We start from the raw sequence: 27,581 nt of genomic DNA on the forward strand, positions 1-27,581 counted from the left end.
GAAAGAAAGAAAGAAAGAAACTGAGTCATAGAGCAATGACACCCATCTAACCCAGGTTTACATAACTAATAAGTGGCTGGACTTCAGACCTACTCAGTGTAAGTCCATGGTCTATGCTCTCTGGAGACTGTGTCTACTGCCTTTCTAACTGCCACTTACGGAATACTTACCATGTGCCAAGGAAGAGAGATTAATCTCAATTATGACAACATTCCTCTATGGGAGTTTTTAATTCACACCCCCCCTCCCAACTTCTGTTGAGGTCCCTGAGGCTCAGAGTAGTAAAGCCACTTTGCTTGAGGTCACAGCTGGTTTGTGAAAGGCCCAGGGAATCATTGCTAGACCTGTCTGACTATGGAACTTGTACTCTTTACTCGTGTGCTCTGTGCCCTCTACCCTGCAAGCTGGCTCTAAGACCAGGCAGTTGAGTTGTTATCAGGGACAATCTCCTTCATTCCACCCAAACCTCCTCTGGATCTTTAAATCCTCCTCCCCTGAATTGCAGGCTCCCCCGGGAACCTGGCTATACCTTACTCCTCTGGAAAGACTATCTAGCTCTTCCCAACCTACACTCATTCAAAGGAGATAACATTCATACTACCTACCAATGGTGGTTCCTTAGCTGAGTGGGACCACCTCAGGCTTTTAAACGAAATGACAAGACCTTAGATCCTTCCTGACTCCACTCAGTAGTAAGTGGTTCACTTCCTTGTCTGTAACGTGAGAATAGTGGTGCTACCTGGTAAATTCCAACTAAGATGACTAACTTAAAAGCAGGAGAATAGTGCAAAGGATGGTGGTTATTTTTAGCCAGATGTAATTCAGAATCACCTGGGGAGCTTTTGAAAACAAGGATGTCTGGGTCCCTCCCTTAGAGATACAGATTAGTTAATGTGTCTGGGCATCTGTATCTCCAGAAAGCTCCCCACATGTGTGGCAGGAGTGGAGAGCCACTGAGACAGAACTTCATGGACCTTACACAGATATCAGATTACTCTAATTCCTCAAATTCCTCCTTCATTTGGTGTTTTGAGAGACCCGGGACAAGAAAAGAAAATGGGCAATTCTTGAGGGCTCATTGTGAGATGTTTACATTTCTGTGACTGGTTTTAATCCTCACAAAAATCCTCTGAATGGTTGGCATTATCTTTGTTTTTACAGGTGAGGAAAACGGTCCTTAAAGATGAAGATATTTCTTCAAAGTTGCATTTCTTATTAAGAGGAAGAATTAGATCCAAATCTGATAGCAAGCCCGTGCTCTTTGTAGGATAGTATGGTGCTTCCTAGGGCTGCTCTTTTTGAGCTGCTTCTTTCTGCTTAAGTAGTGGTTAGGAGTGCACCTTGCTCACTGTGTCTCCTTTCCTCCAAGGTCATGGATGGAAATGTCATAACTGCAAAGAGAACGGCTGCAGTTTCTGCCATCGCCACCAAGGTAAGACGAGTGCCGGGCTGTACTGGTAAGGTTTGCTGGAGAGTAGGGTTGGGTGTCTCCAGCTAGAAAGCCTAAGGGATATGTGAGGAACTTATTTCAGTATTCTTTGGACACAGCTGGAATTCCATATGCCAAATACGGGATGTCAGGTGAGCACAGTGATTCACAAAATTATTAGCTACCATTTAAAGAGCACTGCCAGATTCTAGATACCCTGCATACATTATTCCTGATCTTCACATCAACCTTGCAGAGAAGATATGATTATCTCCATTTGCCAGTTTTAGGGAATGTGGCTCAGAGAGGTTAGGAGTTGCCCAAGATCACACAGCTACTAAGCAGCAAAGCAAGAATTTAAAATTTGACTTCTGTGACTCCGAGGACTGCTTTCTGGCCCCCGTACCACACTGTTCCTGGCAAATCAGTGTGGTTGCCCCATAGGCCAAAGCCAAAAAGCCGAGGGGGAGCTAAAGAGATCTGAGCAGACTCATGTATTCATTCAGCTAATACTGCCTGAGATCCTACCACATGTCGGGCACTGTTCTAAACATCAGGGATATGGCAATGTACAAAACAGACACGGGAGGGTTAGACAATAAACAAGATGAAAAGTTTGATTTGCCAAGAAAATAATTAACTAATAAAAATCTCTTTTGAGTTTAATAATATACTAGGATTTGCTTAAAAAAAAAAACCCACTACCAGCAGAAAACTGTGCTGGATGAAAATAAAGCAGAATCGAGAATACTGGGGAAGGGTGACATTCTAAATTATCCAGGGAAGACCTCACCCACCCAGAAGGTGACATTTGAGTGAAGACTGAAGGAAGCGAATGAGTGAAGAGGGGAGGGGGACACTCTACAGGTGGAAGGGAAAGCAAGTGAAAGGGGTGATGATGTTCCCAAGCAGTGTCAGGGCATCCTACAAGAAAAACAGCATTTTTAGAGGGTAGGGTTAAAAAGAGGAGGATTGGAAAACCGGGTGTCTTCACGTGAAATGGAGAAGTACAAGGTCTGCTGACGCTGGTTTAATGCACCTGAGCATAAAGGAAGTGTGGGATGTGGGGAACAGCAGAGAACCAGGTGTTCAGATCGTGTGAGTGTTAAGATCTTCTAAACACAGGATGGGGAGGGAGGAATGTGAGGCTTAATCTGGTAATCGTGTAGGAAGGGGGCAGACTACAGTACACAGCTGGACGAACTGGTTTTTTTGAATTACGTCCAGACCCAACTCAGACTGAAATGATCAAGGGACGCCTTGAGGTATATATGTTCACTGGTACAATACTGCCTTATGTTTGTTTGTAAAGGTCTTGTCAAAATAATTTCCAACCCAGGGGCGCCTGGGTGGCTCAGTCTTTAAGCGTCTGCCTTCGGCTCAGGTCATGATCCCAGGGTCCTGGGATTGAGCCCCACATCGGGCTCCCTGCTCAGCGGGAAGCCTGTTTCTCCCTCTCCCATTCCCCCTGCTTGTGTTCCCTCTCTCGCTGTGTCTCTGTCAAATAAATAAAATGTTTAAAATAATAATAATAATAATAATAATAATTTCCAACCCATTGCCTTGACATATCTTTGGGTTTCTGTGAGGAAGGCAAAGAAAGTACTATGGGCCTCATTTGCTTGATGGAGGCTAGGGCTTCCTGAAGTCGCATAGCTGTCGGGTCTTCCAAGGCCGCCTGGTCTTCTTGACCCAAGTCTGTGGTTTTCATCCCAAGCTATGCAGCAGCATCACCTGGGGAATATTTTTAAAAATGCAGATCCCCAAACCACTGATCTGAAACACTGAGGGTGGGGCCCAAGAAACTAGTTATTTTTTTCAATAGTCTCTGGTTAATTCTGATGATCAACCAGGTTTGGAAACCAAACCTTTTTTTTTTTTTTTTAAGATTTTTAAATATATTTATTTGAGAGAGAGAGAGAATATGAGCGAGGTGAGGGGCAGGGGGGGAACCAGGCTCCCCACTGAGCAGGGAGCCCAACTAGGGGCTCAATCCCAGGACTCCAGGATCATGACCTGAGCCGAAGGCAGACGCTTAACAACTGAGCCACCCAGGCGCCCAGTGGAAACCAAACTCTTATAGCATCCAGTTACACTGTGCTTTTTTGCATTGATAAAAATCTGCACTCCCACAAGAGTTGAGAATCATTGAGTTGATGCTTCAGAGCTTAGGCTGAAATGTCACAGCTTTATGCCCAGGGGTGCAGATGGGTTATTTCGATAAGGAACAAAGGGTCTATTATACTTTTTGTCCTGGAACAGAGAATGTTTTCTTTTCTACCACTTCTCTCTCATTTAGGGCTTCAGGGAAGAGGATGAGATGTATAGGAAGTTTTCAGGCCTGATAGTCACTGTAACTTCTTTGCATTTGGGTTGCACATAACCTGAGTTGAGGACTCTGACATGCCTTCTCAAGGTGACAGTATATATCAGGGTTTATCTCAGGCATGCATTTATTCAACAAATATTTGAGTGCCCACCAGGGGCCAGGTCCAGTGCTCAGCCTGGGGCATAGAATGGTGAGCAAAACCAGATAACAGTACCTGCCATCATGGAATACAGGGCCCATTTGGGGAAAGAGATATTAACCCAAAGATCATACCAATAAATGTGAAACTGCAACCCTGACAAATGCATTGAATACAAGAGATGATGTGCTGTGAGAGTGTATAACAGGGGGTCTGTGGGATTTGGGAAGCCTTTTCCTGTGTGAAGGATATCTGAGCAGAAATTTGAAGGTTGGTAGGAATTACTTATGAGGGACAGAAAGGAAACTATTCCATGAAGGAGAAAGAACCTGTGCAAAGGCCCTGTGGTTGATGGAAGCACATGTGCTTGGGAATCTGCAAAGAAGATGAGTGGCTGAAGGACAGGAAGTGCAGGGGAGCATGGCCTGAGAGGGGGCTGGAGAGATAGCAGGGCTAGATGGACAGACACAGTACTGTTCATTAGCAAATGCAGATGAAACACACACTTTCAAACTCTACCGTAAGAAATCTAGCAGATTCATATACATGTTTTTAATTATCTGCAATGGGAAAAGAATGAAGTACCACTAGTCCTGTTATTTTTTTAAATAACTCTTATAAATGTTATACTATTTAGGGAAAGGGATGTCAATTGTAACATTATTACCAAGGCAACAAATTATCAAGACAACCAATCAGAATTAGAGATTTAATTTCAGAAGTTGAAGGTTACTTTTACAGGACACTGCAACAATTTCTGGAGCCCACGCATACTTCTAAGAATAGATTCATATTAATTGAGAACAGAAAAACAAATTGATTTAGTTAAGGAAAAATCACCTAATTCTCCTTGTCGGGTTAGAGCATAAGATTGCGAGTCTTGTGGATATTGTAATTCTGAAAACTTTTCCAGTCAGATACTTTGAACGATATTTTGTGGCACAAAATGGTATCTCTCCTTCTGCAGCTATACGAGAAATGAACATCTGCTTCTATTTCTGAGACTCCGTTTGCTAGTAATTAATAATTCAAGAGACTTTCACTTTTAAGATTACATTCCAGAAATGCTATAATTAACATTGTAAGAAAGAGCAGGCCCAAGGAACTCAAATTTCACTAAACGAAATAGAGGAAGGGCAAAAGAGGGTCTTATTTAATATGGATGGTTTGAGGGGCAAGTGATATCCTCTATGCCAGTAGTTCTCAACGCAGAATGATTTTGCCTCCAGCCCCAAGGACGTTTAGGGGTGGGAGACATTTTTGGTTGTCCCAACAGTCCAGACAAATGGAGACATTTTTAGTTGCCACAACTAGGGGAGGTAGGGAATGCTGCCTCTAGTGGGTAGAGGCCAGGGGTGCTGTTAAACATCCTGTGATGCACAGGACAGCCCACCCACCCACCCCGGCCAACAAAGAATTATCCAGCCCAAATGTCAGTAGTGCTGAGGGCTCTGTAACAATAATAATATTTCTTTCTACATAATAGTAGGTATGTCCCAAATCTGTGCACATAAGACTCTCTCTGTCCTCATGGGCTTACAGACCAGTACAAGAAAATGAATCTGTAAGCACATAAGTGCTGTGACGTGGTGACTTCTCCCAGGGAGGCCAGAATGACTTCACTGGCGAGGTGACACTTGATAGGAGTTGATCATAAACCCCACTCCCAAACACAGACACACATACATCCACAGCAGGTGCCACAAATACCAGCTCCACTTTCCTCTCTAGAAGGAGGAGGCTGAGGAAGGATCAACAGTGGGCTCAAAAAACAGAGCTGAGAACCTTGCGTCACAAGGGTCCATGGATTCTCAGTAGCTCTCGGAAGGAGCTCAGGGCTCTGAGAAGTGGGTGTGGCTTCTCATGTCCCCAAGATGGGGCAGCCCAGGAGAAAGAATGTGGGCTTTGGAGAATGAAAGATGTGGTTTGGAGCCCCACGGTGCCATTTCATAGAGGTAGGGCTCTGAGCAAGTGACTTAACCTCTCTGGACCCTGATTTCTTCATCTGGAAGAGGAGGATAAAAGTAGGAGTGCCTAGCTCACAGGGTCATTGGCTGGACTAAATGAGATCATGAGGGTAAAGCACTGGCATATATTAGGTGCTCAGTGAAGGCTCATTCCTCCTCTCCACACTCCATAGAAACACAAAATGCCATCTCCATCATTGCCCAAGAGATAGCGAGGGAGCCGAAAATAGGGTAGAAGGCACCCGATACTCAAACTGTATCTGTTCTTTACCTGGCTGCTGTTTCTCCCTTGACCTTTGCCACCTCGTTTCTCTCCAATAGTTTTTGAAGCCACCCGGCAGTGAAGTACTGTGCATCCTTGGGGCTGGGGTCCAGGCCTACAGCCACTACGAGGTCTTCACAGAGCAGTTCTCCTTTAAGGAGGTAAGTCCAGGGAAGGTTGGGGGAGAAGAGGGGAGGACCTTTATCTCTGCTCCTTCACTGCAACGACATGGGCTATTCTGAAATAAGTTAGGTCAGGAGTCTGATCTAGACCACTCTTTTAATGACTGCCCAGAGGTCCCATTGGAGGCGAAGAGACCTGAATCACCTGTCCCCAGTTTCTCCATTCCTAGGGTATGCCAGAGGACGCAGCAAGCCCACGTGGTGAAAGGATTATATTATATCCATTACATACATTCAGTTTTCCTTTCGGTCCCTCTCTGCTTCTCTGAGGAGAATGTGGGAGTCTTTAGGTATTCATGGGTAGGGACACACAAACTGGGAACGAGGCCTAGAGGGCAAGAAACCACAGCACCTGCTTCCACAGCCCAAATGTTGGTCCACCTTTCCCCAGTCATGCCTCCCACTGCTTATGGGAATGTTTGATGCTACTTTTATTTTGTGTATGTGTGTGAGAGAGGTAGGGCAGATTTAAAATATGACTTTTTTTATTTTTATTTTTTTAAAGATTTTATTTATTTGGGGGGGGGAGCGCACAAGCAGGGGGGAGGGGTAGAGGGAGAGGGAGAAGCAGGGTCCCTGGCTGAGCAGGGAGCCTGATGTGGGACTCGATCCCAGAACCCTGGCATCAGGACCTGAGCCAAAGGCAGATGCTTAACCCACTGAGCCACCCGGGAGACCCAATAAGATATTTTTAAAAAGGATTTATTTACTTATTAGAGAGGGAGAGAGGGAGAGAACGTGGGGGAGAGGGGCACAGGGAGACGGAGAGTCCTCAAGCAGACTCCCCACTGAGTACAAGCCTGACGCAGGGCTGGATCCCACAACCCAGAGCTAAAATAAAGAGTTTTATTTTTTGGCTCAACGGACTGAGCCACCCAGGCGCTCCTTAAAATATGACTTTTTAATAATAAAAATAATAACTCTGCTTTGGCAAATAGAGACTATAAGGAAGAACAAAGAAAAATGCCTTTTATCCATTTGCAAAGATAAGCAGTTAACACCTTCCACTCTTCTCATTAGCTTTTCATAAAGTAGTTTCCATCATGTTAGATATACCCAGTTGTATATCCTGTCTTTTCATGAAATCTTCTAACACCATCACTTTTCAGATTACCCAGTTTTTGTATCTATTTACAGAATTTTTTTATCAGGAAGGGTGCTATGGGTAACCATTCTCCTTTGATAGGGTATACTGTATTGTTTTTTTTCACCTTGGTTGATAAACTTACTTAGACATAACATTCACTTCTGTATTTCTTATGTTTCCTCATGAGAGATTCTTTAGGCCTTATTTTCCATTGAGGGTCGACAACCCCCACTCCACACATAGAAGTCGGCTAAGCAAGCTAGCCAGTCCCCACCTCCTGATGAGGCTAATGACCTGGGTCCCGCCAGCATCTGCCAGGATTCTAACTGCAGCTACTACTCTTGACTTTCTCGTCCCCTGCACTATTCACTTCTCAAACCCTTCTGATCTTCAACCCCCTACATACCCTTCAGAGATCAAGTTATTCCATGCACGGCACTGCCATAGGATCCCGCATCTACTATGACTCCCTTACCGAGTCTCAATCACAAAGTGGGAGTTTGATGCTGACTGTGCCCAGTTATCACGTGCGTTTCGTAGACATGAAAACTTAGGCTGCATGAGGTTAAGTCATTTCAGGAGTGAGCAGCATGTGACGGAGTGAGGATTGATTCCAAGCCTGCCTAGCTCTAGATTTGCTCTGCTAATTATTAAGTTAGGTAGTAACTATCAAGCTACGGAGGCTGGGTATCCCTGGCTGGAACTGAAGAACTGCCCCCACTTCTTGCAAGGAGAAAGGAGTAGAGAAAGGTGATTTCCAAATATTTGGTCAGGTGTCTGCCCCGATTAATGCTGTGCCCTTGACCAAATGTTCTTTCTCCATAGTGGATGATTTAAATAACCACAGCCCTTACCCTGGAGTGGCTCAACTTCCCCTGGTACCCCTGGGCTTGATGAAACTTAAACAGCCAAACAATCACGGCACCAATGTCCCTCTTGTTACCCTCTCCCCCAATGAAGGTGAGGATATGGAACCGCACCAAGGAAAATGCGGAGAAGTTCGCAGACACAGTTCAAGGAGAGGTACAGGTGTGTTCATCGGTCCAGGAGGCTGTGACAGGCGCAGATGTGATCATCACAGTCACCATGGCAACAGAGCCCATTTTGTTTGGGGAATGGGTGAAGCCAGGAGCTCACATCAATGGTAAGTAGAGTGGCTCCATGAGCATGGGTGGGTGATGGCCAGAGTTGTCCCTAGGTTGGACCAAGCAGCTACATCTGCAGAGATGTTTTAATCGTGCAAAATGACCAAGGTCATTTTTTTAAGGTCCTCGGAAACATGTGAGCCCTGAAAAACAATATTCACTCAAAAATATGAAATGAAAGTCACAAGCCTGAAACTTATAATCAAGTTCTATAAAATGTAACATAATGGCAAGTGGTCAGTCACAGCTAAGTTCCTAAATGTAATGAAATTTAAATCACAAAAGCCAAATGAGTCATTCTTTCTTAACAAATACTTAGAATTACCCCACCCCACCAAAAGTTTCTTAATTATGGCACTAAAGACATTCCATGTGACTTGTGGAGGCTCTTTAGTACGTGTGCTCGGATGGGTGGGACTCCAAACATAAGAGTTCCTGGGGCTTCTGAAGATTCTCAAATGGCCCTGGCGGTTATGGCAAGAACTGATCTATAGGAAATACTTACCGTTGTACATGCTGTTCTAAATTCTTTATTTGTATTCTATCATTCAGTCCTTATAACAACCTTATGAAGTAGGAGCTATTATTATCATGACCCTCATTTTACGGGTGGGTAAACCAAGGCATGGAGAGGTTAAGTAACTTGCCCAAAGTCAGAGGTTCTTAGTGGTAGAGCTGGGATTTGAACTGGGGCGATCTACCCTCAGAGCTCTTAAATTATGCTCTATATTATCTTCCAACAAGAAGACTGGAATCTGGTGAGTGAGCAGGCAAATACTAGGGATTTAAACATGTTATTGGTGCCCTATGTTTTAGTGACAAGCATGTGATGTGAACTCAAAAGCTAAGAATTCTGTACACACTGGTGGATGAGTAGGCAGGAGCCAAGTGTCATGATGACGCACCCAATCACAAACGTGTATTGAATTACTACTATGTGCCAGGTACTGTTCTAGATGCCGGGCAGGCCAAAATAAGCCAGCACTCAAGGTCATTGCTTTCCTGGTGCTTCCATTCTAGGGAAGGGAAATAGATAACCAACAGGTAAACACATAGATGAACTGATGGTTCCAGCTAAAGATTAAGTTCTGTGGAGACAGAAGTGTGGCTTGTCTGAGGAATGAGCCAAAGTGAATTGAAGGTCTCAGCCCGTATGGGACTGGTGTTATGATGTGGGTCCAGGGGGTAGGTAGGCAAGAGATGGGTCACTTCTGGCTTTAGGGATAGTAACACCATTTCTGGAAGGTCATCGGAAATCACCAGAAACCAGTTCTTGGTGAAACAGGCAAGAGCTGAATCTTCAGCAAGACGGACTTGATTTTTTTTTTTTTTCCAGCCTAAAGCAGCATGTATTTGTTATCTTGCAGTTTCTGTGTGGTTTCGGGAGTCTGGGCAGGGGTTAGCAGGGTCCTCTGCTCGTGCAAGGGGGAAATTGAGGTGTTGTCCAAGCTTCAGTCTCATCTAGAGCTCAGAGCCCTCTTCCAGGCTTCAGGAGGTTGTGGGGGATTCTTTACATTGTAGGACAAGAGTGCTGGTTTCCTGGGGGGCGAATCTCAGCTCCTAGAGGCCGCCCATATTCCTTGTGATGTGGCTGTTCCATCTTCAAAGCCAACAACAGGGAATCTCTCTCTTGATTGTGAATCAAGGCATCTCTTCTGTTTCCCTAGCCTGAAGACAAAATTGGTTTATGTGTTTACAGAGGCATCAAATATACTTCAGAAAATTATGTTGTTACCAGTGCAGTTGACAGGGAAACACCAACAACAGATTTTACTTAGTTTGCAGCTTGGCTAAGAGATAGGCCCAATTCCGCCCTCGCCTGCATTTCACTCATCCTGCCCCCGCACCACTACCCCCCTCCCCGAGCCAGGGTCTGAACCTCACCCACTCTAGCTCCCCTGAAGCAAGGCCAGGGCCCAGTCTAAGTCAGGCCCCTCCCTTTGCTGCCTGGCCCACCTCCATCTGCACAAGTGGCCTCACACAACCCTTTGAGAACTCGCCCTGCTCAGAAGAATTGGGGCAGGGGAGGGTTGGGGGGAGACACAAGTGCAATGAGAAGAGGTAGCTTGAGAAGCTAGGGTTTTTCCCACCAGCTTATGATTTATTTACGAGCCTCATTTAGGTCATGCTTTTGTTCTATAGAACTCCCCACACAAATGACCTTCAAGAAGGACATTTTTATACCACTCGCTTTGAAAATTAGAGTGAGGGACAACAGCAGGGAACACGTAGAGAAAACCGGACGCAGTGTGAGAAGGCACATAAATGCTGCCTTATGTTGGCGTAAGGCTTTATAGCGGTTTCCAAAGACTAGCTGGCCATGGGCTGGATCCAGCGAGCAGATGTGTTTTGTTTGGACTATAGTGTGCTCTAAAAATCAAGAAATAACACATGCAAATAGATTTCCTGCTTCTCTTTAAAAAAGAAAAAAAAAAAAAGGAGGAAGGGGAGACTATCTAACAGCAGCCCGGCGTTCTCACGTGGCCACAATAAGCTGGAGCTGAAGAATGATTGCCCTCTTTACAAGGACCTGCCTTCTTCTGTGAACTTAGGTCTCCACCATTTCCAGGGTAGTCCCTCTGGCCAGCTTTGCTCCTGTTCATTACCTGCCCAGCCCTGCAGGCATTTGGTGGTGGCCTCTGCATTGTCTTATGTGCCAGGAGGCATGATTCCTTGGATTCATCGTTATGCTCCTGGGCTCTCTGCAAAGGATACAAAATCTCGGGGCCTGGATGGAGCCAGTCTCCTCTTTATCGGGGTTTCTCCATGACCCCGGTGCTGGGCTCTTTCGTCATGAGCTAAGAGAGAAATGGTTGGGGGTGAGGAATGAGAATGATCCAAGAGCAGATCAGCAGAAGACGAAGGAGAGCATCTGTTTCAGGGTTCTTGTAAAGAAGTCGCTGCCCCGGATAAACGGAAGAGGTGTGAAAGGCATGGCTCCCTCTGAGCCCTTAGGTGCACTTATCAGACACAGAACCGTGGCAAGCACCTTCACTTCCTTGAACCTCTGTGTGTGCATCTTTTAAGTGAGAATCAGACACGAAGCGTGCTTGTGAGGACTATAAATAATATGTGTGAAACATCCCACAGCTAGCAGGCAACCAATAAATGAATGCTAAGTTGCCTCAGAATCTTTTAGAAAGATCGTGATATGAAATGCAAAAAAAAAAAAAAAAAAGCAGGCATTCTTACTGATGAGTGTTCATTCTTGCTGATTGTGATTGGGAGGGGTTGGCATTGGGAAACGAGGCATCCCAAATCTGAAGGTTCCCATGTGTCCTAGGTCACCTCCTTTCCCCCCACCCCTCTTCCATTCTTTGGCACGTGTAGTGTCCCTTTGCCACTGTTTCTGGGCTCAGGGTCTCTTTTGCTGTCTCTTAGCCATCGGAGCCAGCAGACCCGACTGGAGAGAGCTGGACGATGAGCTGATGAAACAGGCTGTGCTTTATGTGGACTCCCAGGAGGCTGCCCTGAAGGAGTCTGGAGATGTCCTGTTGTCAGGGGTGAGCCCCTCCTCCTGCTGGGCTGCTATCCACCTGGCCTCCCCAGGATCCCAGGGTTTCATTAACCTACCCTTCCATTTGGTCCTCCAGACCTCGGTCACCCCCACCTCACTGGGGGGGTGAGAGGGCGTGAGAGCTCCTAAAACATCTCTCAGCCCTTTCTAATCCCCTTCTGGAGTAATGTGGCCATTATGGTATTGACATGTGTTTTCCTGTCCCCTTTGCCTGGAGAGAGCAGCTTGATGGATTTGTCCGTCAGACTGAGCTGTCCTATAAGGTGGTAAGACTGGGAGATAAGTGCCTGGAAACCTCCCCAATGCGGCCAACAAAATAGGACTGGGGTTGGCCACTTTCTGTCCTTATTCTTTTGTGATCAGAGCATAGGTGCAAGAAGAGGGCTGCCAAAATGAGTGTTCGGATAAGAACATGCTAATTTCCTCACTGACAGACTGTCTTGGCCAGACATTCCCCTGGCCACAAACATATCTCTACATTCATGATATCACAAAGGCAGATGCTATGCAAGAAAAAAAAGGAGGGGGGGGAAGCCAGTTTACAAATGGTCTTTTTGTCAAGTTTCTCCCTTACCCAGTTGTGGGTGCCCTCCCTGCCCTGCCTCAGAAGCTAGCCAGAATGGGCATTGGCTCCATGGCCTGGGTCAGTGTGTGTTCATTTCACAGGCTGAGATCTTCGCTGAGCTGGGAGAAGTGGTGAAGGGAGTGAAGCCAGCACACTGTGACAAGACCACGGTGTTCAAGTCTTTGGGTAAGGACTCTAGCTCCCAGGGCACACATCCAACCAGAGCACAAGGCAGGTTTGCCCATTAGTGGAAAGAGGAATGAGTCACTGGACTCCATAGCTGAATCATGAAATGCATCATTTGGGTCAATTATTTACATGTCTTAGAATAGTGGATAAGCCCATGAATTCTGGAACTGGGCAGTCCTGGACTGGCTTCCCTTTTCTGCCACTCCCAGGACATGTGTCCTTGGGCAAGTGACCTCACCTGTCTCACCCGTGGTCTCCTCACTGCCTGTTACCTTCAGTGTTTATGAGAATTCAGTGATGTGTGTGTAAAATGATTTGCACATAGCAAGTGTCAGCAGTAAATCATTTAGACTTAGATCTAAATGAAAGTCAGAAGAATCAGATGAGATTAAAAACAGAGAGGGAGACAAACCATAAGAGACTCTTAATCATAAGAAACAAACTGAGGGTTGTTGGAGGGGTGGGGGTCGGGGGACAGGGTAACTGAGTGATGGGCATTAAGGAGGGCACGTGATGTAATGAGCACTGGGTGTTATATTGCAACTGATGAATCACTAAACTCTACTACTGAAGTTAATAATACACTATATGTTAACTAACTTGAATTTAAATAAAACAAAAAAAAGATAATAAAATAAATGAAAGTCAGAAGAAGGTATCCTTCAGAGGTGGGGGTGGGGGATAAAGTTGTTATAAGACAGGGAGCTTAAGGGAAATGGCAGGGAGACCCACTGCAAGAGACCCACGCAGTCAGTACAACCTGAGACCCCTTTTTTTCCTACCCTCCTACTTGCTGATTTGAGAAGGGCTTCCATGGGGAGCCCTGTAACCACCAGGGTTGTGCGGGCTGAAGCCCAACCAAGGATGGGCTAACCAGTGGCTGGTTTGCCCCTCAGCCCAGCAATTCCACCCCACCAGATCTAAGGAAATGGACACACATGGTAACAGAGCTGATAGTCAGCTAATACACCTAAAATACTGAAACACTCCCAAACTGGTTGATAAATAGTTGCTGCCCTGAGCCCCTCAGGAATGTCCTCTGCCCCTCTCTCAAGATCTTCCCTATTTCCTGTGACCAAGCACCCAAAGCTTTAATGCTTGGCAGAACATTAAGAGTGTTCTGGCCACCTAGCATTCATGCCAATCAGTCAGCATCCAAGCCTTGCCAGCTTTTAAATATTTAAAAAATCTCTCATGCACAGAGAGACAGGCAAAGGCAGTATAAACTTTACCCAGTGCCTGGTTCAAAGACATTATACTGATCCAGGTGTGGCAGAAAGTTTCAGAGCTCAGAGGAGATCAGAAGTCAGGAGACAATATTGTCAGGAGACAGTTTCCCTTCAGGAGACAATACTACAGGTCTGCTCTACCCTTTTTGAGCAATGTTTGTTTTCTTGCTTTGGGGATTGGTTTACTGGCACATCTTTTCATCTAGCAGATGCATATTAAACACCTATTATGTATCAGACTCTGTCCTGGGTGAAGTGATGGCTACAAAAATTAATAAAAATCAGCCCCTACCCTTCAAGAATGTATATCCACTTGAGGTTAAGTTATGTATCCAAAACAATAAGACAAGTGGGGTTGCTGAAGGATGCAGAGGTTGGACTAGACCAAGAGTCCACAAACGATAGCCTGTGGGCCATACTAAGCCCACCATCTGTTTTTGTCTTACCTTCAAACTAGGAATGGTTTCTAATCAAATGACTAGGGGGAAAAAAAGGAAGAATATTTTATGCAGACGAAAATTATATGAAATTCAAATTTCAGTGTCCATAAAGAAAATTTTATTGAACCATGGCCAGGCTCATTTGTTTACCTATCGTGTAGGACTGCTTTTGCAGGATAATGGCAGAGTTAATTGCAAGAGACCGTAGGGCCTACAAAGCCTAAATATTTACCATCTGGCCCTTTACAGACCCCTGAACTAAACTTTGAAGGACACTTAAAATGTCTTTGGTGGGCATTGCTCACTTAGCATCTTCTCCCTGCCTCACCCTGTCCTTCGCAGACCTTCCAAGCCTAAGCTTGCCTCTGGATATCAGTCCATGTCATCCCAATGAGCATTAGCAGCATGGACAATGTATTGGGAAACTGCCAGTCACAGGGCCTGGGCTGTTCCAGGAAAAGTTGTTCTGACAAAAAGTGAACCACATTTCTGTCCTTTCCAGGAATGGCAGTGGAAGACATGGTTGCAGCCAAACTCGTGTATGATTCCTGGTCATCTGGAAAATAAAACGAAGGAACTTTGCATTGAGTTAGAAGCTACAGCTCAAGGGATGTTGTTACCAGCTGTCTCGTGATTTCTAGATCATGAGGGAGCCCAGTGCCTAGTGAGCTATAGTTTTGAGCTTATCATGTCTTACCTTAAATAATGAGATCCCTATTTGTGTGTGTAGTTGGAAAGCAAAACTAGATGGCCATTTCTTCCGTTACACCCGATTCTATTAACACTCCCTTTCCCCTGTATTTCACTGCATTTTGTAATTTCTTGAATTAAAACGTTTTCCAATTCTGCAGTTCTTGCTTTGGTCATTTCTATCCTTCATAGCAAAGAAAGTGAGGAGAGCATGTGCTTCCATTCATTCCCTGGGGGAGTTTCAATGACTATAATTAAATTTATTTCTATTTTTTAAATTGGCATATAATCCATGTACCATAAAATTTGCCAGTTTAAAGTACACAATTCAATGGTTTTTCTCATGTGTACAGGGTGCAACCATCACCACTAATTCCAGAACATTTCATCACCCCCAAAAAGAACCCTGGTACTCATTAGCAGTCACTCCCCTTTCTCCCTTCTTCCCAGCCCCTGCCAACCACTGATCTACTTTCTATCTTTATGGACTTGCCTCTTCTGGACATTTCACATAAATGGAATCATACATTATGTAGACTTTTGTTTCTGGCTTCTTATAATTTAAATCCCAAGGAACAGTGGAGCTTCTATATTGGTCAAGACTCCTTTGTTCAGGGGCGCCTGGGTGGCACAGCCATTAAGCGTCTGCCTTCAGCTCAGGGCGTGATCCCGGCGTTCTGGGATCGAGCCCCACATTAGGCTCCTCTGCTAGGAGCCTGCTTCTTCCTCTCCCACTCCCCCTGCTTGTGTTCCCTCTCTCGCTGGCTGTCTCTCTCTGTCAAATAAATAAATAAAATCTTTTAAAAAAAGAAAAAAAAAAGACTCCTTTGTGCACAAGGGGTAGAGACCACAACTCAAACTACCTTAGGCAGAATGAATGAATGAGGAATGGAATGTATTGGTTTTTGTAATTAAGAAGAACAAAGGTAACTGGTCCCAGCTACGGCTGTATCCAGGGCTCCAAGTGTCTGCAGGACCCAGTCTTGGTCTCTCCATCCCTCAGCTCTGTTTTCTTCAATGTTGGCTCCATTACTAAGTAAGTTTTCCCCTGGCTGTCCTCTTTAGCAATGCTTGCAGAAATGGTTGGAGAACTGAGACTCAGGGGACCATGTAGGTCATGTGCCCATTTCTGTGCCTAACATTGTGGCTAAATGGGATGGAACACTCTGGCTCAGGCCAGTGTCATGTGCCTATCCCTGAAAAAACATCATCCAGGGGAATCTGATGCTCCTATTATCCAGGCCTGGGTCACATGCTCCTGCCCCTTGAAGTCAAGAGTAGAATCAGCCCACCTGACCACATGAGCTGACAGAAGGGAAGGGGTCTCTTAGCAAAAAGAGGGAGAAATGGGTATTGGGTAGGCAAATCTACAGATGTCTGCTAAAGTATCAGTGTTGAGAGGGTCAGTAGGAATTATCTAGTCCAATCTCCACAACCTACAGATGGGAAAACTGAGATATGTTTTCCCCAGCTCCCCTGAATCACTAGCAGAGTTGCATGGCCCTTGGCCTGCCAAAGACGCCATCCAAATCCACCCCCATTCCTAGGCTGGTTATCAGATAAGTCAGCAGCAAAGAAAAGCATTTTCTGTTGCTTTGTTTTCCTACCCAAACTCCTCCTAACAGGTCCTGTTTTCATGCTCTAGGTGACCTAGTCCCAAGTTTATCATATTTGCCAGGCTGGCTGGATGGGGGCCTTTGCACCAGAATAAAATATCCATGTGATCTGCTTCTGGACATCGCAAGTGACTGTGAAGTCTTTCTGAGGAACTTAATGGGCACAACCCTAAGCGATGTGTAGAGAAGGGAGTGTGTTAATGGGATTATTAAAAGTGCCTTGATTACAGTAATTTCTCTGACATTGGCCATAGCAGCTTCTTTCTAGATATGTCTCCTGAGGCAAGGGAAACAAAAACAAGAATAAACTATTGAGACTACATAAAACAAAAAGCTTCTGCATAGCAAAGGAAACAACCAACAAAACTAAAAGACAACCTACTGAACGGGAGGAGGTATTTGCAAATGACATATTTAATAAAGTGTTAGTATCCAAAAGATATAAAAAATATATACAACTCAACACCAGAAAAACAACCAATCCAGTTAAAAAATGAGCAGAAGACTTGAACAGACATTCCTCCCAAGATGACATACAAATGGCCAACAGACACATAAAAAGATGCTCAACATCACTAATCATCAGAGAAACGCAAATCAAAAACACAATGAGATATCACCTCACACCTGTCAGAATGACTAGAATCAAAAACACAAGAAACAACAAGCGTTGGCAAGGATGTTGAGAAAAAGGAACCATTGTGTACTGTGGTGGGAATGCAAACTGGTGCAGTCCCTGTGGAAAAGAGTAGGGAGCTTCCTCAAAAAATTAAAAATAGAAAAAAATTAAAAATAGAACTACCATATGATCCAGTAATTCCACTACTGGTTATTGACCCAAAGAAAATGAAAACACTAACTCTAAAACATTTATGTACTCCTGTGTTTACTGCAACCTTATTTAGAATATCCAAATTATGGAAGCAGTCCAAGTATCCATCAACAGACGAATGGATAAAGATGTGGTGTGTGTGTGTGTGTGTGTGTGTGTGTGTGCGCGTGTGTGTGTGTGTTTAATGGAATATTACTCGGCCATAAAAAAGAATGAAGTCTTGCCATTTGCAACAACATGGATGGAGCTAGAGAGCATAATGCTACGTGAGATAAGTCAGTCAGAGAAAGACAAATACCATATGATTTCACTCATATGCGGAATTTAAGGAACAAATGAACAAAGTTTTTTAAAAAGAGAGAGAACCCCCCCCCCAAAAAAAAACCCAAAACAGACTCTTTACTATAGAGAACAAACTGATGGCTACCAGAGTGAATAGGAGAATGGGTGAAATGGGTAAAGGGGATTAAGAGCACACTTCTCTTGATCAGCACTGAGTAAAGTATAGAATTGTTTAATCACTATATTGTACACCTGAAACTAATATAATACTGTACATTATATTGGAATTAAAAAAATTTTTAAAGTGCCTTAATCCATAGATATCTTCTTTTGTTCTTTCCATAAGAGCCCCTACAATAACTCTGTTCTAGGCCACCAAGCTACAACAGAAAAGATACAGTCCTCATGAAGGTCTAATTAAGAGGTACAAACTTCTAGTTACAAAAATAAGTAAGTCACAGGGATGGAAAGTATGGCATAGGGAATATAGTCAATAATATTGTAATAATGTTGTACAGTGACAGAGGGTGACTACACTTACTATGTTTGCCCATTTCATAAAGTATATAATTGTCAAATTACTATGTTGTACACCTAAAATTAATATAATACTGTCTGTCAAGGATATGTTAATTTAAAAAAACCAGTCTTCACCCCGAAAAGCACACAGTCTAGGAAAACAGAGATGTAAAAAGACTATTATAGTACCATGTGTCAGTGCTACAGGAACATAGAGTCAGGGTCCCAGCTGGAAATCGATGCCACACTCAAAAGGGGTGATTGGAGAGAATTTAAGGAAGGGACTGTTAAGAAAGGAGAGGGGAGAGTTACAGGAAGCAGAAAGGATGGAGAAGCGTGCCAGGGCCAGCAACAGTAGGAAGCTGCTACCATCCCTCACTGATTTGGCATGAGCAGTTAGGGAACCCAGCAAGCATTGGAGCTACAGCAGAGAGCTGCCAAACAAGCCCTGCGGGCTTAGATGAAGGGAGGCAGCTTCCCCATAAGCAGAAGAAACAGGTGGAGTAAATGTCTCACTCTCTCTTTCCTCCTGCCCTCTGGTCTCATGATGGTGCCTCGCACGGGCCAAACCCAATCAGAAGTCCAGGGGCAGTCTGCAGAGGTCACCACTGGGACACAAAAGGAGGGTGGAGAATAGCAGAGGGAGGTTCTGGAGGTTAAGCAGAAGATGGCCTGCACAGCTACGAAGAGTACCTCACCCAGACTAGGCCTGGGCAGAGAGGGTGAGTCTCCCAATAGGGTTGGCTACGTGGAGGGTTTCCTGGAAAGACGGATGATGGTGTGCAGAGGCACAGGCATACGAGAAGCATGCTACATTCAGGAAGCTACAAGAAACCTCGTGTGGCTGTAATAGGGGACAGAGAGAGGAAGGGCCAGAGATGAGATCAGAAGCATGTTAAGTTAAACTTGCCGTTCATCAGAAGAGGAGGAATAGATACAGCACTGGGCTTCTCCTTCTCTACACTATCGACGTTTGGGGGAGGGGCTGTCCTATGCACTGTAGGATGTTTAGCATCCCTTGTTTCTACCCACTAGATCCCCGTAACAAGCCCCCTGGCCCCAACTCATGATAATGAAAGTGTCTCCTGACATTGCCAGATGTCCCTGGGGCAAAATTATCCCAGTTAAGAACCACTGACCTGGGATTAGATGGGTTTACTTCTGGGCATAACCTGTGAGACATTGGAGGGGAAACGTCAGATAAGCACTCGGGCTTATGGATTTGGAGCCCAAAACAATGGTCTGGGCTGGTGACTCAGATTTTGGAATTGCAAGCATACAACTGACCTGTATAACAGGGTGGCCTGAGACACCACAACTTCTCAAACTCCTTCAGCGAAATGTTCTTTCTTTTCTTTCTCATTGACTTTTATGTTAAACTACGGGGGTGGGGGGAGAGAGAGAAGCAAGGGGGATGGGGAGTTTGGTAGCACTGGATTGAGCTATGCTAAGCATCTAGTTTAAGGGATGGAGGTCTGAGTTCAGTGAATATTTATCCTCATCCTGGCTCATAATCCTCTAATCTCTGTCTCTAGACAAGGTGTTTATATTGCTCTAGCTTCTTCTCTTAGGTCTGTTTTGTTTTATTTGGTTTGAAATATCTTCAATTTTTAGAACAGTTATAACCTTTTATAATACGGTATAAACCTTTTTTATAGCAATGCTGCATGATGGAGAGGCTATATCCTTGATGATGAGAAGTTGGGAGAACCCTCACTGACTCTGTAAATAAATCATAAGAGGCCAAAAGCCCACAAGAAAAGCATAAAGGTGCCTGGTTTACCCCCAATGGTAAATGTCTCCCCCAAAAGAGATGGGAATTTCATGTTCAGACTCATTTCTCCAACCTGACTGATGACTCACTCCAACTACATTACAACTGAGGCAGAAAATGGATGGAGAGTGGTTTGTGCAAGGGGGAGAAGGTTTTACCTTTCAAAGTTATTCCTTTTAGATGTCAGATAACCCACCCCCACCCTCAGATGGGGTGACACACTGTAGTCAGTAAAACGCCCAGGAATCAACAGACAAGGTAATTTGCATCTTGCCTCTAGCCTACGCACCACATCGGTTATGCAACAATATTTATTGACCACCTGCTGTATGACAGACCAGCACTTGGTGAAAGGGCTATATCAGTGCATATAGGACAGAGAAAACTCCCTGTCTCCAAGGAGTTTATGTTGTAGTGAAGCAGAACCTGGGTTCCCTGATAGGGAGGTGGGCATAAAAGAGTTCTCAGTAGTGAGAACCTTTTAATTCACCTTCTTTGCCCCCTGGTATAGAAGACCCAAGGTAATTCTCACTGTTTCATTCATATATTCTGAGCCACTTTTTTGTGATAATTGCAGGTATGGTATTTACCCTTTAAATGAAGCAACAGGAGATCTTTGGGGAATGGTAGAGGAGCGAATGGAGTCTACAAGCTGGGTTACCTTAATAAAAATAAAATTCAGCTGTTGAAAAAAGTACAACTCTGACAACCCATTCTGGCCTCACAAAGGTTTATGACTATTCATTGTGGTAACATAAAGAGATTATGTTTGGTCCCTTCTTTTTAATCCAGCAATTTTTTATGGAAATTTTATGTGATGTTTTACAGTCCACGTGTCCTTCAAATACATATCCCTTTCTCTCATCACAAAATTGACATGAAGGCCAAGGGGGTGGTCATGGTGAGAGCTTCCAGTTCTACTGGACAAACAAACGTTCCCCTTCCTGTATTTTCTAAGCCAAATGCTACCCCTCCAGTAGGACAGCATGGAAAATTCCAACGAGAAATGAGGAACTCCCACGAAGCACTTAGAACTAAATCCTTTAAGGCCAAGATCCAATAACATTTCCACTGGCCTGCCTTTTCTCATTCTCCCAAAGAGGTACCTTCCCACTTCCATAACGTGATATTCTATCCTTCACACAGCAATGCTGGTTTACAGCTCAAAATTCTTTGTACCACCTCATGCTGTTGCCTCCCATTTGCTAGAATACATCACCAGGCTTTCTATATTACTTTTACCTTTGATAAAGATGTACGAAGCACTACGAGAAAGCACCCTTTCTGTTAACAGCAGCACTCCCCTGGTGGCTTCTACTTCTCCTATATCCTAGGAATCAAGGTCTCATTAGGCAGATTCTGGGGAATATGTGGAGAGAGGCTCCTGGCATCTAAAATAATGAAGTCCGATACAGGCAGGCTCAGACACAACAAACTTTTCCTGGGTGTCTTCTATGCGGCAACTGCTTTTGTGCACATTTTTTGAAAGTAAACACAACCTCAGTGTATTCCAGACCAACAAAATGCAGTATTTGTACACATAATCATCCCCTAGGGCAACATATTTATTCCATGACTGACAATCTTTCTGAATCAATCCATTGAGGAAGAATGAGCCAATTGTTCATCAGATGTAAACATCTGTATCCTCCTTGAGCTTATCCTCTCCATGGTGCCTCTTGAAGTAACCCAAACAGATGTGCATGAGGAACCATGCTGAAGACGAACAGCTGTTTCCATATTATACACACAATCAATGCTAAATTCCACTTGATGTCCGTCCTGGCTATAAAAATCCAGTGAAGCTTAGCTATTCAGTAGGGCTTCGGTTGGAATTTGGGATTGCTACTAAAAAATGTCAGAAGTAATGCTGCCAAAAAATAGACAAGGCAAGAAACAACAATTGTTGGAGAGGATGTGGAGAAAGGGGATCCCTCCTACATTGTTGGTGGGAATGCAAGTTGGTACAGCCACTCTGGAAAACAGTGTGGAGGTCCCTTAAAAAGTTAAAAATTGAGCTACCCTATGATCCAGCCATTGCACTACTGGGTGTTTACCCCAAAGATACAGACGTAGTGAAGAGAAGGGCCATATGCACACCAATGTTCATAGCAGCAATGTCCACAATAGCTAAATCGTGGAAGGAGCCGAGATGCCCTGCAACAGATGACTGGATTAAGAAGTTGTGGTCTATATATACAATGGAATATTACTCAGCAATCAGAAAGAACGAGTTCTCAACATTTGCTACAACATGGACGGCACTGGAGGAGATAATGCTAAGTGAAATAAGTCACGCAGAGAAAGACAACTATCATATGATTTCTCTCATCTATGGAACATAAGAACTAGAATGATCAGTAGGGGAAGAAAGGGATAAAGAGAGGGGGGTAATCAGAAGGGAATGAAACATGAGAGACTATGGACTATGAGAAACAAACTGAGGGAGCTACAGAGGGGAGGGGGTGGGGAATGGGATAGACCGGCTGATGGGTAGTAAGGAGGGCACATATTGTCATGGTGCACTGGGTGTTATACACAGCTAATGAATCATCGAGCCTTACATCGAAAACCGGGATGTACTGTATGGTGACTAACATAATATAATAAAAAATCATTATAAAAAAAAACATATATATATATATATATATATATATATATATATATATATATATATATATATATATATATATACTATCAAGCAGTGTATGGCAGCTCCACTGGAGTTAAATAATAAAGATCATCATCACTTAAAAAAAAAAAAAAAGTAATGCTGCCAATTTATATTGTAGAACTTCCATGTATTCAGACATGTGGTGATGGGAACAGACAACAGTAAACAAAAGATATGCACATAACGAGCGTGACAATGTAACATTTCCTTTTACCATCAGCTTTCTCCTACCAATGACCTAGATTTTTCCCCCTTCTTGAAATTTCAGAAGCCACTTACCTTTAGAAAAATTATCAAATGGGCCAGACTTTTTTTCACCATCCTTCCTTTCTCTCCACTCTTATCCTCTTGCTTCGGCGCTGTGTTAGACTGCTAAGACGGCCATAACAAAGTACCACAGACTGGGTGGCTTAAACAACAGAAATTTATTTTTTTACATCTCTGAAGGCTGGAAGTGCAAGATCAAGGTGTTGGAAGGCTTGGTTTTTCCTGAAGCCTCTCTCTTTGGCTTGCAGGTGGCTGTCTTCTTTCTGTGTCCTCACATGACCTTTTCTTGGTGCATGTGCCTTCCTGGTGTCTCTTCCTCTTACAAGGGCACCATCCATTTGTGTCCCTTCTGACCCTTATGACATCATTTAACCTTAATCACCTCTTTAAAGGTCCTACCTCCAAATACAGTTATGTTGGGGCTTAAGGTTTCAACATATGAATTTGGGGGAGATACAATTCATATTATATAAAAGGTACCCTGTATTCTATTTCTTTCTTCACTCTCCCTACCTTCCACTCTATCTCGGTTCCCAGGCAGGAGTATTATAGACCCATGTCCATTATTTGTAAATATGTAAACATCTGTTGAGGGGTTAGACACATTTAAGTTGGGCATGAAGCCTCAGGCCAATGGAGGAACTCAAGTCTCCACCAACAGACAAAGTCATAGAACTAAGAACAGAACTGGAGTTGGAGTCCTCAGGCTTTGAGGACCAGAAAGTACGCAGCACACTTGTGTGATGAGAGATTATAATTTTTAAGTCCAGAGTTGGAAAAGAAAGTTATTCCCTTCTCTGTCATCCATTTAACCCTTTCTATATACAATAGTATCAAAGAGATAATTGAAGAAAAACACCATTTTTTATTCCCAGATCTCCTTGGGTTGCTCACTGGTGGTCAGAGTACACAGGTATAGAGTATTTCTCAGCATACAGTTAGGGCCTCTTTCTTAGGAGGGTATCTCTGAAACCCTAGAAACCATTCCCAGCGGTCTGGCATTGGGCAGAGGAGGTGTTGCCTGAGTGTTTCCATGGGCCACAGCATCACCCCATTGCTGCAGACTCACCCTGTGGACCCAACAATCCATCAGAGGCTGGTGTCGACCAGTTGTCCAGGCTGTTGGAGCACCTGCTTCCTTCTGTTTATGGCATTAAGAACTTTCTTCCTGGGACCAAGCTGCATTTGTATACTCTGAAGGTCCTCATCAGAGCAAAGCAACAGAGCTTCTAGATCAATCTGCTCTCTCATGAAAATGGGAAGGAATTCTTCCAGATGATGGGACCGCAAAAATACTTCCAGAGGAGTAGCATCAACCACATCTTCCTCCCACTCCACTTCATCCTCATCCCAAGGCAGATCATCTTCCTGGCTGTTGTCCTCTTCCTCTTTATCAGCCTCAGCTTCATCAGCCTCTGCTGTTCCGTGTCTCTGTAGCAATTCACTGCTCATTTTAAACCCGAATTCCCTCTTGCTGTCTGAGATGTCTTCAGAACTTGTTATCTTGTTCCTTCTTAAAACAATATTTCCTAGACCTGGACGGTTGAGAATGGATTCATGTTGCGCACATCTGTCCTCCTCTTCTGAGAACTGGAGCTTGTCTTGGAAGTCCCCTGAGAATGCATCTTCCTCCTCTTCTCTGAACACTTCCATCACATTCCTCTGCCCACTTCTGCTCTCCTTTCCTACCTGCTCTGCTGTATCTTTGTTCTTCTTGAACTTTATCTTGAAGGTGTCTTTAATGCCCTTAGACAGTGACCCAAATGTACCGGAAGCAGCAGCATTTGAAAGGGATGACGTGGAGAAAGTGCCCTTGGAAGAAGAAAGAGTCCCAGACTCCTCCTTGCTATAGTTGCGAGCCATCTTATTTTGGTGCTTCTCCTGGAGCTTCTCACATTCTTTGATCTGCCTCCTAGCATTCTTCTGAGCCTGCTCCTTCAGCCTGGTAATTTTCTTGGGGTTCATGATATTCTGGGCAGTGGCAGCCTTATCCAGGAGAGCAACACATTCATTTTGCTCTCTGCTGGCAGCAGCATCCAGGGGAGACTGTAAGTTGTTGTCTAGGGCAAAGATGTTGGCACCAAAGTTGACCAGGAATGAAACACAGTGGGCATGACCATTGGAGGCTGCATAATGCAGAGGAGTATTTCCCCAGATGTCGCATCTATTGGGGTCCCCTCTAGAAGAGAAAATATCAAAAATACATACAAAAAATTTTTTTTCTTAGAATCGGAGGTCCAAAAAAATAAAAATAAAACAAAAATGAACAAAATACATGTTAATCCTGCCTTAGCATTCTGAAAGTCCAGCTATGTCACACCTAGACATCACATGACCAGAGACAGGAAGAGCTCATCTCTACCCTTAGTCTCCTTTCCAGAAGCAAGGAAAGCTTTCCAAGAACTCTCCCAAAAAAGCAACTTTCATGTCTTGTTGTCCACAATTGGGTCGTATGCCTATAGGAAGAGAAATAGAGCTACCATTTTTAACCTAAGTTGATTAAAATTCCCCCCCTCAACCCCCCCCCCCGCCCGCAGCTGGGGATAAGATTACCCAGTGGTGTGCTGGTAAATGTCTAACTAGTTTATCCACAGGGAAAAAGATCAAAGCTCTGATCTATAGCATGTGCCAATTTTGGGTTGTAAATACACCCACCATGGCAAAATCCAAGCTATTAATGTGATAGTACTGGACATGGAGTTTGGAAGAGATGTACAGTAGCACACCTTTATAAATTATTCCCACCATATATGTAGATATAATAGACATGCAAAATCTTAAGAGAATAGATAATAGTAAAATGTACTCAAATAATTAAGAAATGATAAGTTTTGAGTATTTAAAAGTATAGTATATTAAACCATAAGTTTAAATACCTTTATTTTTAATAATGACTGTTTATCAGACTCTTAGACTTCCTGAAAATTTAGCAATCATCTCTTATGAGCTGGTAAGAGCTGGTTCCCACTCTAACAGTGTTACCACCAGAGTCACATGCAGGAAAATAAATAACTGAGCAACACTGGGATCCCGCTAACAAGAAAGAAGAGGGTAATGGATGTTGGGTAGGTAGCAAACTGTGTCTGCTATAACCATTATTCATTAAAAGGGTAGAACATCTGCACTGACTCCCCCACTTACTTCCCTGTAATTACAGCGTCCTATATGTGAATAGTTCTGCAACAGTTTGTGGTGGAATTGGGGGCGCGTTAGATGGCCAGAGACCCCATGCCAGCATAGAAACAGGCACTTGGTCAATGCTCAGTGAACATTTGTGAGATGAATGAAAGCCTAATGGAATCTTGCCCCAGGCTACAATGGCACCCTTCCTGTGAGATGGTGAATTACAAACAGGCGCAAACAGAAAGTAAAGTAGTAACTTATTGTTACTATGGCTCTGGCCCCAAGCCCGAATCCCTGCTGAGAACTCTGGTAATACAGGTACTAAAGGGCATCTTCCCTCACCCTAGGCTAGACCCCCAAATCAGGATCCCACTAAACTTCCCCCAGGCTGGCCCCAAGGGAGGACAGGAAAGAGGGTCTGAGAAGGCCTCTTGACACTCTTGGTGAGAAGGATGTGGAAACAGGAGAGACATCTGTGCCCTTGACACATCAATGCTCTGTGACCCTTCCACTATTCCGCGCTACTCAAAGTTTGTTCCCTGGATTAGTAGTAGCGGCGGCAGCTGCTGGTTTGCTACAAATGCGGAATCTTGGACCCCCGCCCAGACTTCCTGAATCAGAATCTGAAGTTTAACAAGATCCCAAGGTGATCTATAGGCTCACGGCAGATTGAGAAGAGTTGCGCCCGTTAGTGCGGCCCGACCAGTGTCCAGTAATTTGATGAATCAGATTTGTAACTCCTCTGTGGGAACCCCTACCTCCTCCCAGTTTTCAGTTATGAGCATCTACACATTCAGTGCCATCACCACCAAAAACTGTCACCATCCCCTTCTCAGAGAAAGACCGGGATAATTATCAGAGGGGTAAAATAAGGCTCCGAGTGCCTAACTCATTTGTCTGGTGTTACACAGGCAGCGCACTTGGGATCAGGCCCGCCTCTGAGTCGAGCGGTCGACCACAAAAGACAGTCTTACCTGAACACACCTCAGTTTTTCTACTTCACCAGCTACGAGGCCTCAAGCTCAACTTTTATAGGACTCAGTGTCCTCATCTGGATGAGGATGAGGATAATTTTCATGGAGTTGTAATGTGACTAAGTTAACGTAAAGCATTAGAAAAGCGCTTGGGACATAGTTGAATCCTCAATACACATTATTATCATTTCCCTTGTCTCTAAATTCCTAATCCCTAATTTCATATATGTTTTTCTCACACCTGTCTAATAGCACTATAATAGGCCCTGCAACTTTTTAATACTTTAAATCTTACTTAATCTGTCCAACATTTATGCACCAATCTCTCTAGTTAGATAATATGCCTCAGA

At 44.1% G+C, this 27,581-nt stretch overlaps 3 protein-coding genes across 5 annotated transcripts in view; 1 reads left to right on the top strand and 2 right to left on the bottom strand.

The window, feature by feature from the left end:
* Window positions 1-15,330, top strand: part of CRYM (crystallin mu) — a 17,036-nt gene extending 1,706 nt beyond the window's left edge. Inside the window, exons 3-8 of the mRNA XM_008697196.2 lie at window positions 1,370-1,432; window positions 6,186-6,287; window positions 8,356-8,539; window positions 11,922-12,043; window positions 12,724-12,808; window positions 14,983-15,330. Of these exons, the coding sequence (XP_008695418.1) occupies window positions 1,370-1,432; window positions 6,186-6,287; window positions 8,356-8,539; window positions 11,922-12,043; window positions 12,724-12,808; window positions 14,983-15,047 (621 nt within the window). The 3' untranslated portion in view covers window positions 15,048-15,330. The remainder of the gene's footprint in view (window positions 1-1,369; window positions 1,433-6,185; window positions 6,288-8,355; window positions 8,540-11,921; window positions 12,044-12,723; window positions 12,809-14,982) is intronic.
* LDAF1 (lipid droplet assembly factor 1) overlaps window positions 8,915-27,581 on the bottom strand; it is a 71,354-nt gene continuing 52,687 nt past the window's right edge. The window contains exon 7 of the transcript XR_005836040.1: window positions 8,915-10,208. The gene's annotated coding sequence lies outside the window, so the exon portion shown is untranslated. The remainder of the gene's footprint in view (window positions 10,209-27,581) is intronic.
* The window catches only part of ANKS4B (ankyrin repeat and sterile alpha motif domain containing 4B), a 48,865-nt gene continuing 44,557 nt past the window's right edge, over window positions 23,274-27,581 (bottom strand). For all 3 annotated transcript variants that reach the window (XM_008697193.2, XM_008697194.2, XM_040635244.1), the window contains one exon: window positions 23,274-25,313. In XM_008697193.2, the coding sequence (XP_008695415.1) occupies window positions 24,224-25,313 (1,090 nt within the window). In that variant the 3' untranslated portion in view covers window positions 23,274-24,223. The remainder of the gene's footprint in view (window positions 25,314-27,581) is intronic.

This window comes from Ursus maritimus, unplaced genomic scaffold, assembly GCF_017311325.1.
Source record: "Ursus maritimus isolate PB19 unplaced genomic scaffold, ASM1731132v1 scaffold_2, whole genome shotgun sequence".
In the NCBI taxonomy this organism is placed as follows: Eukaryota; Metazoa; Chordata; class Mammalia; order Carnivora; family Ursidae; genus Ursus; species Ursus maritimus.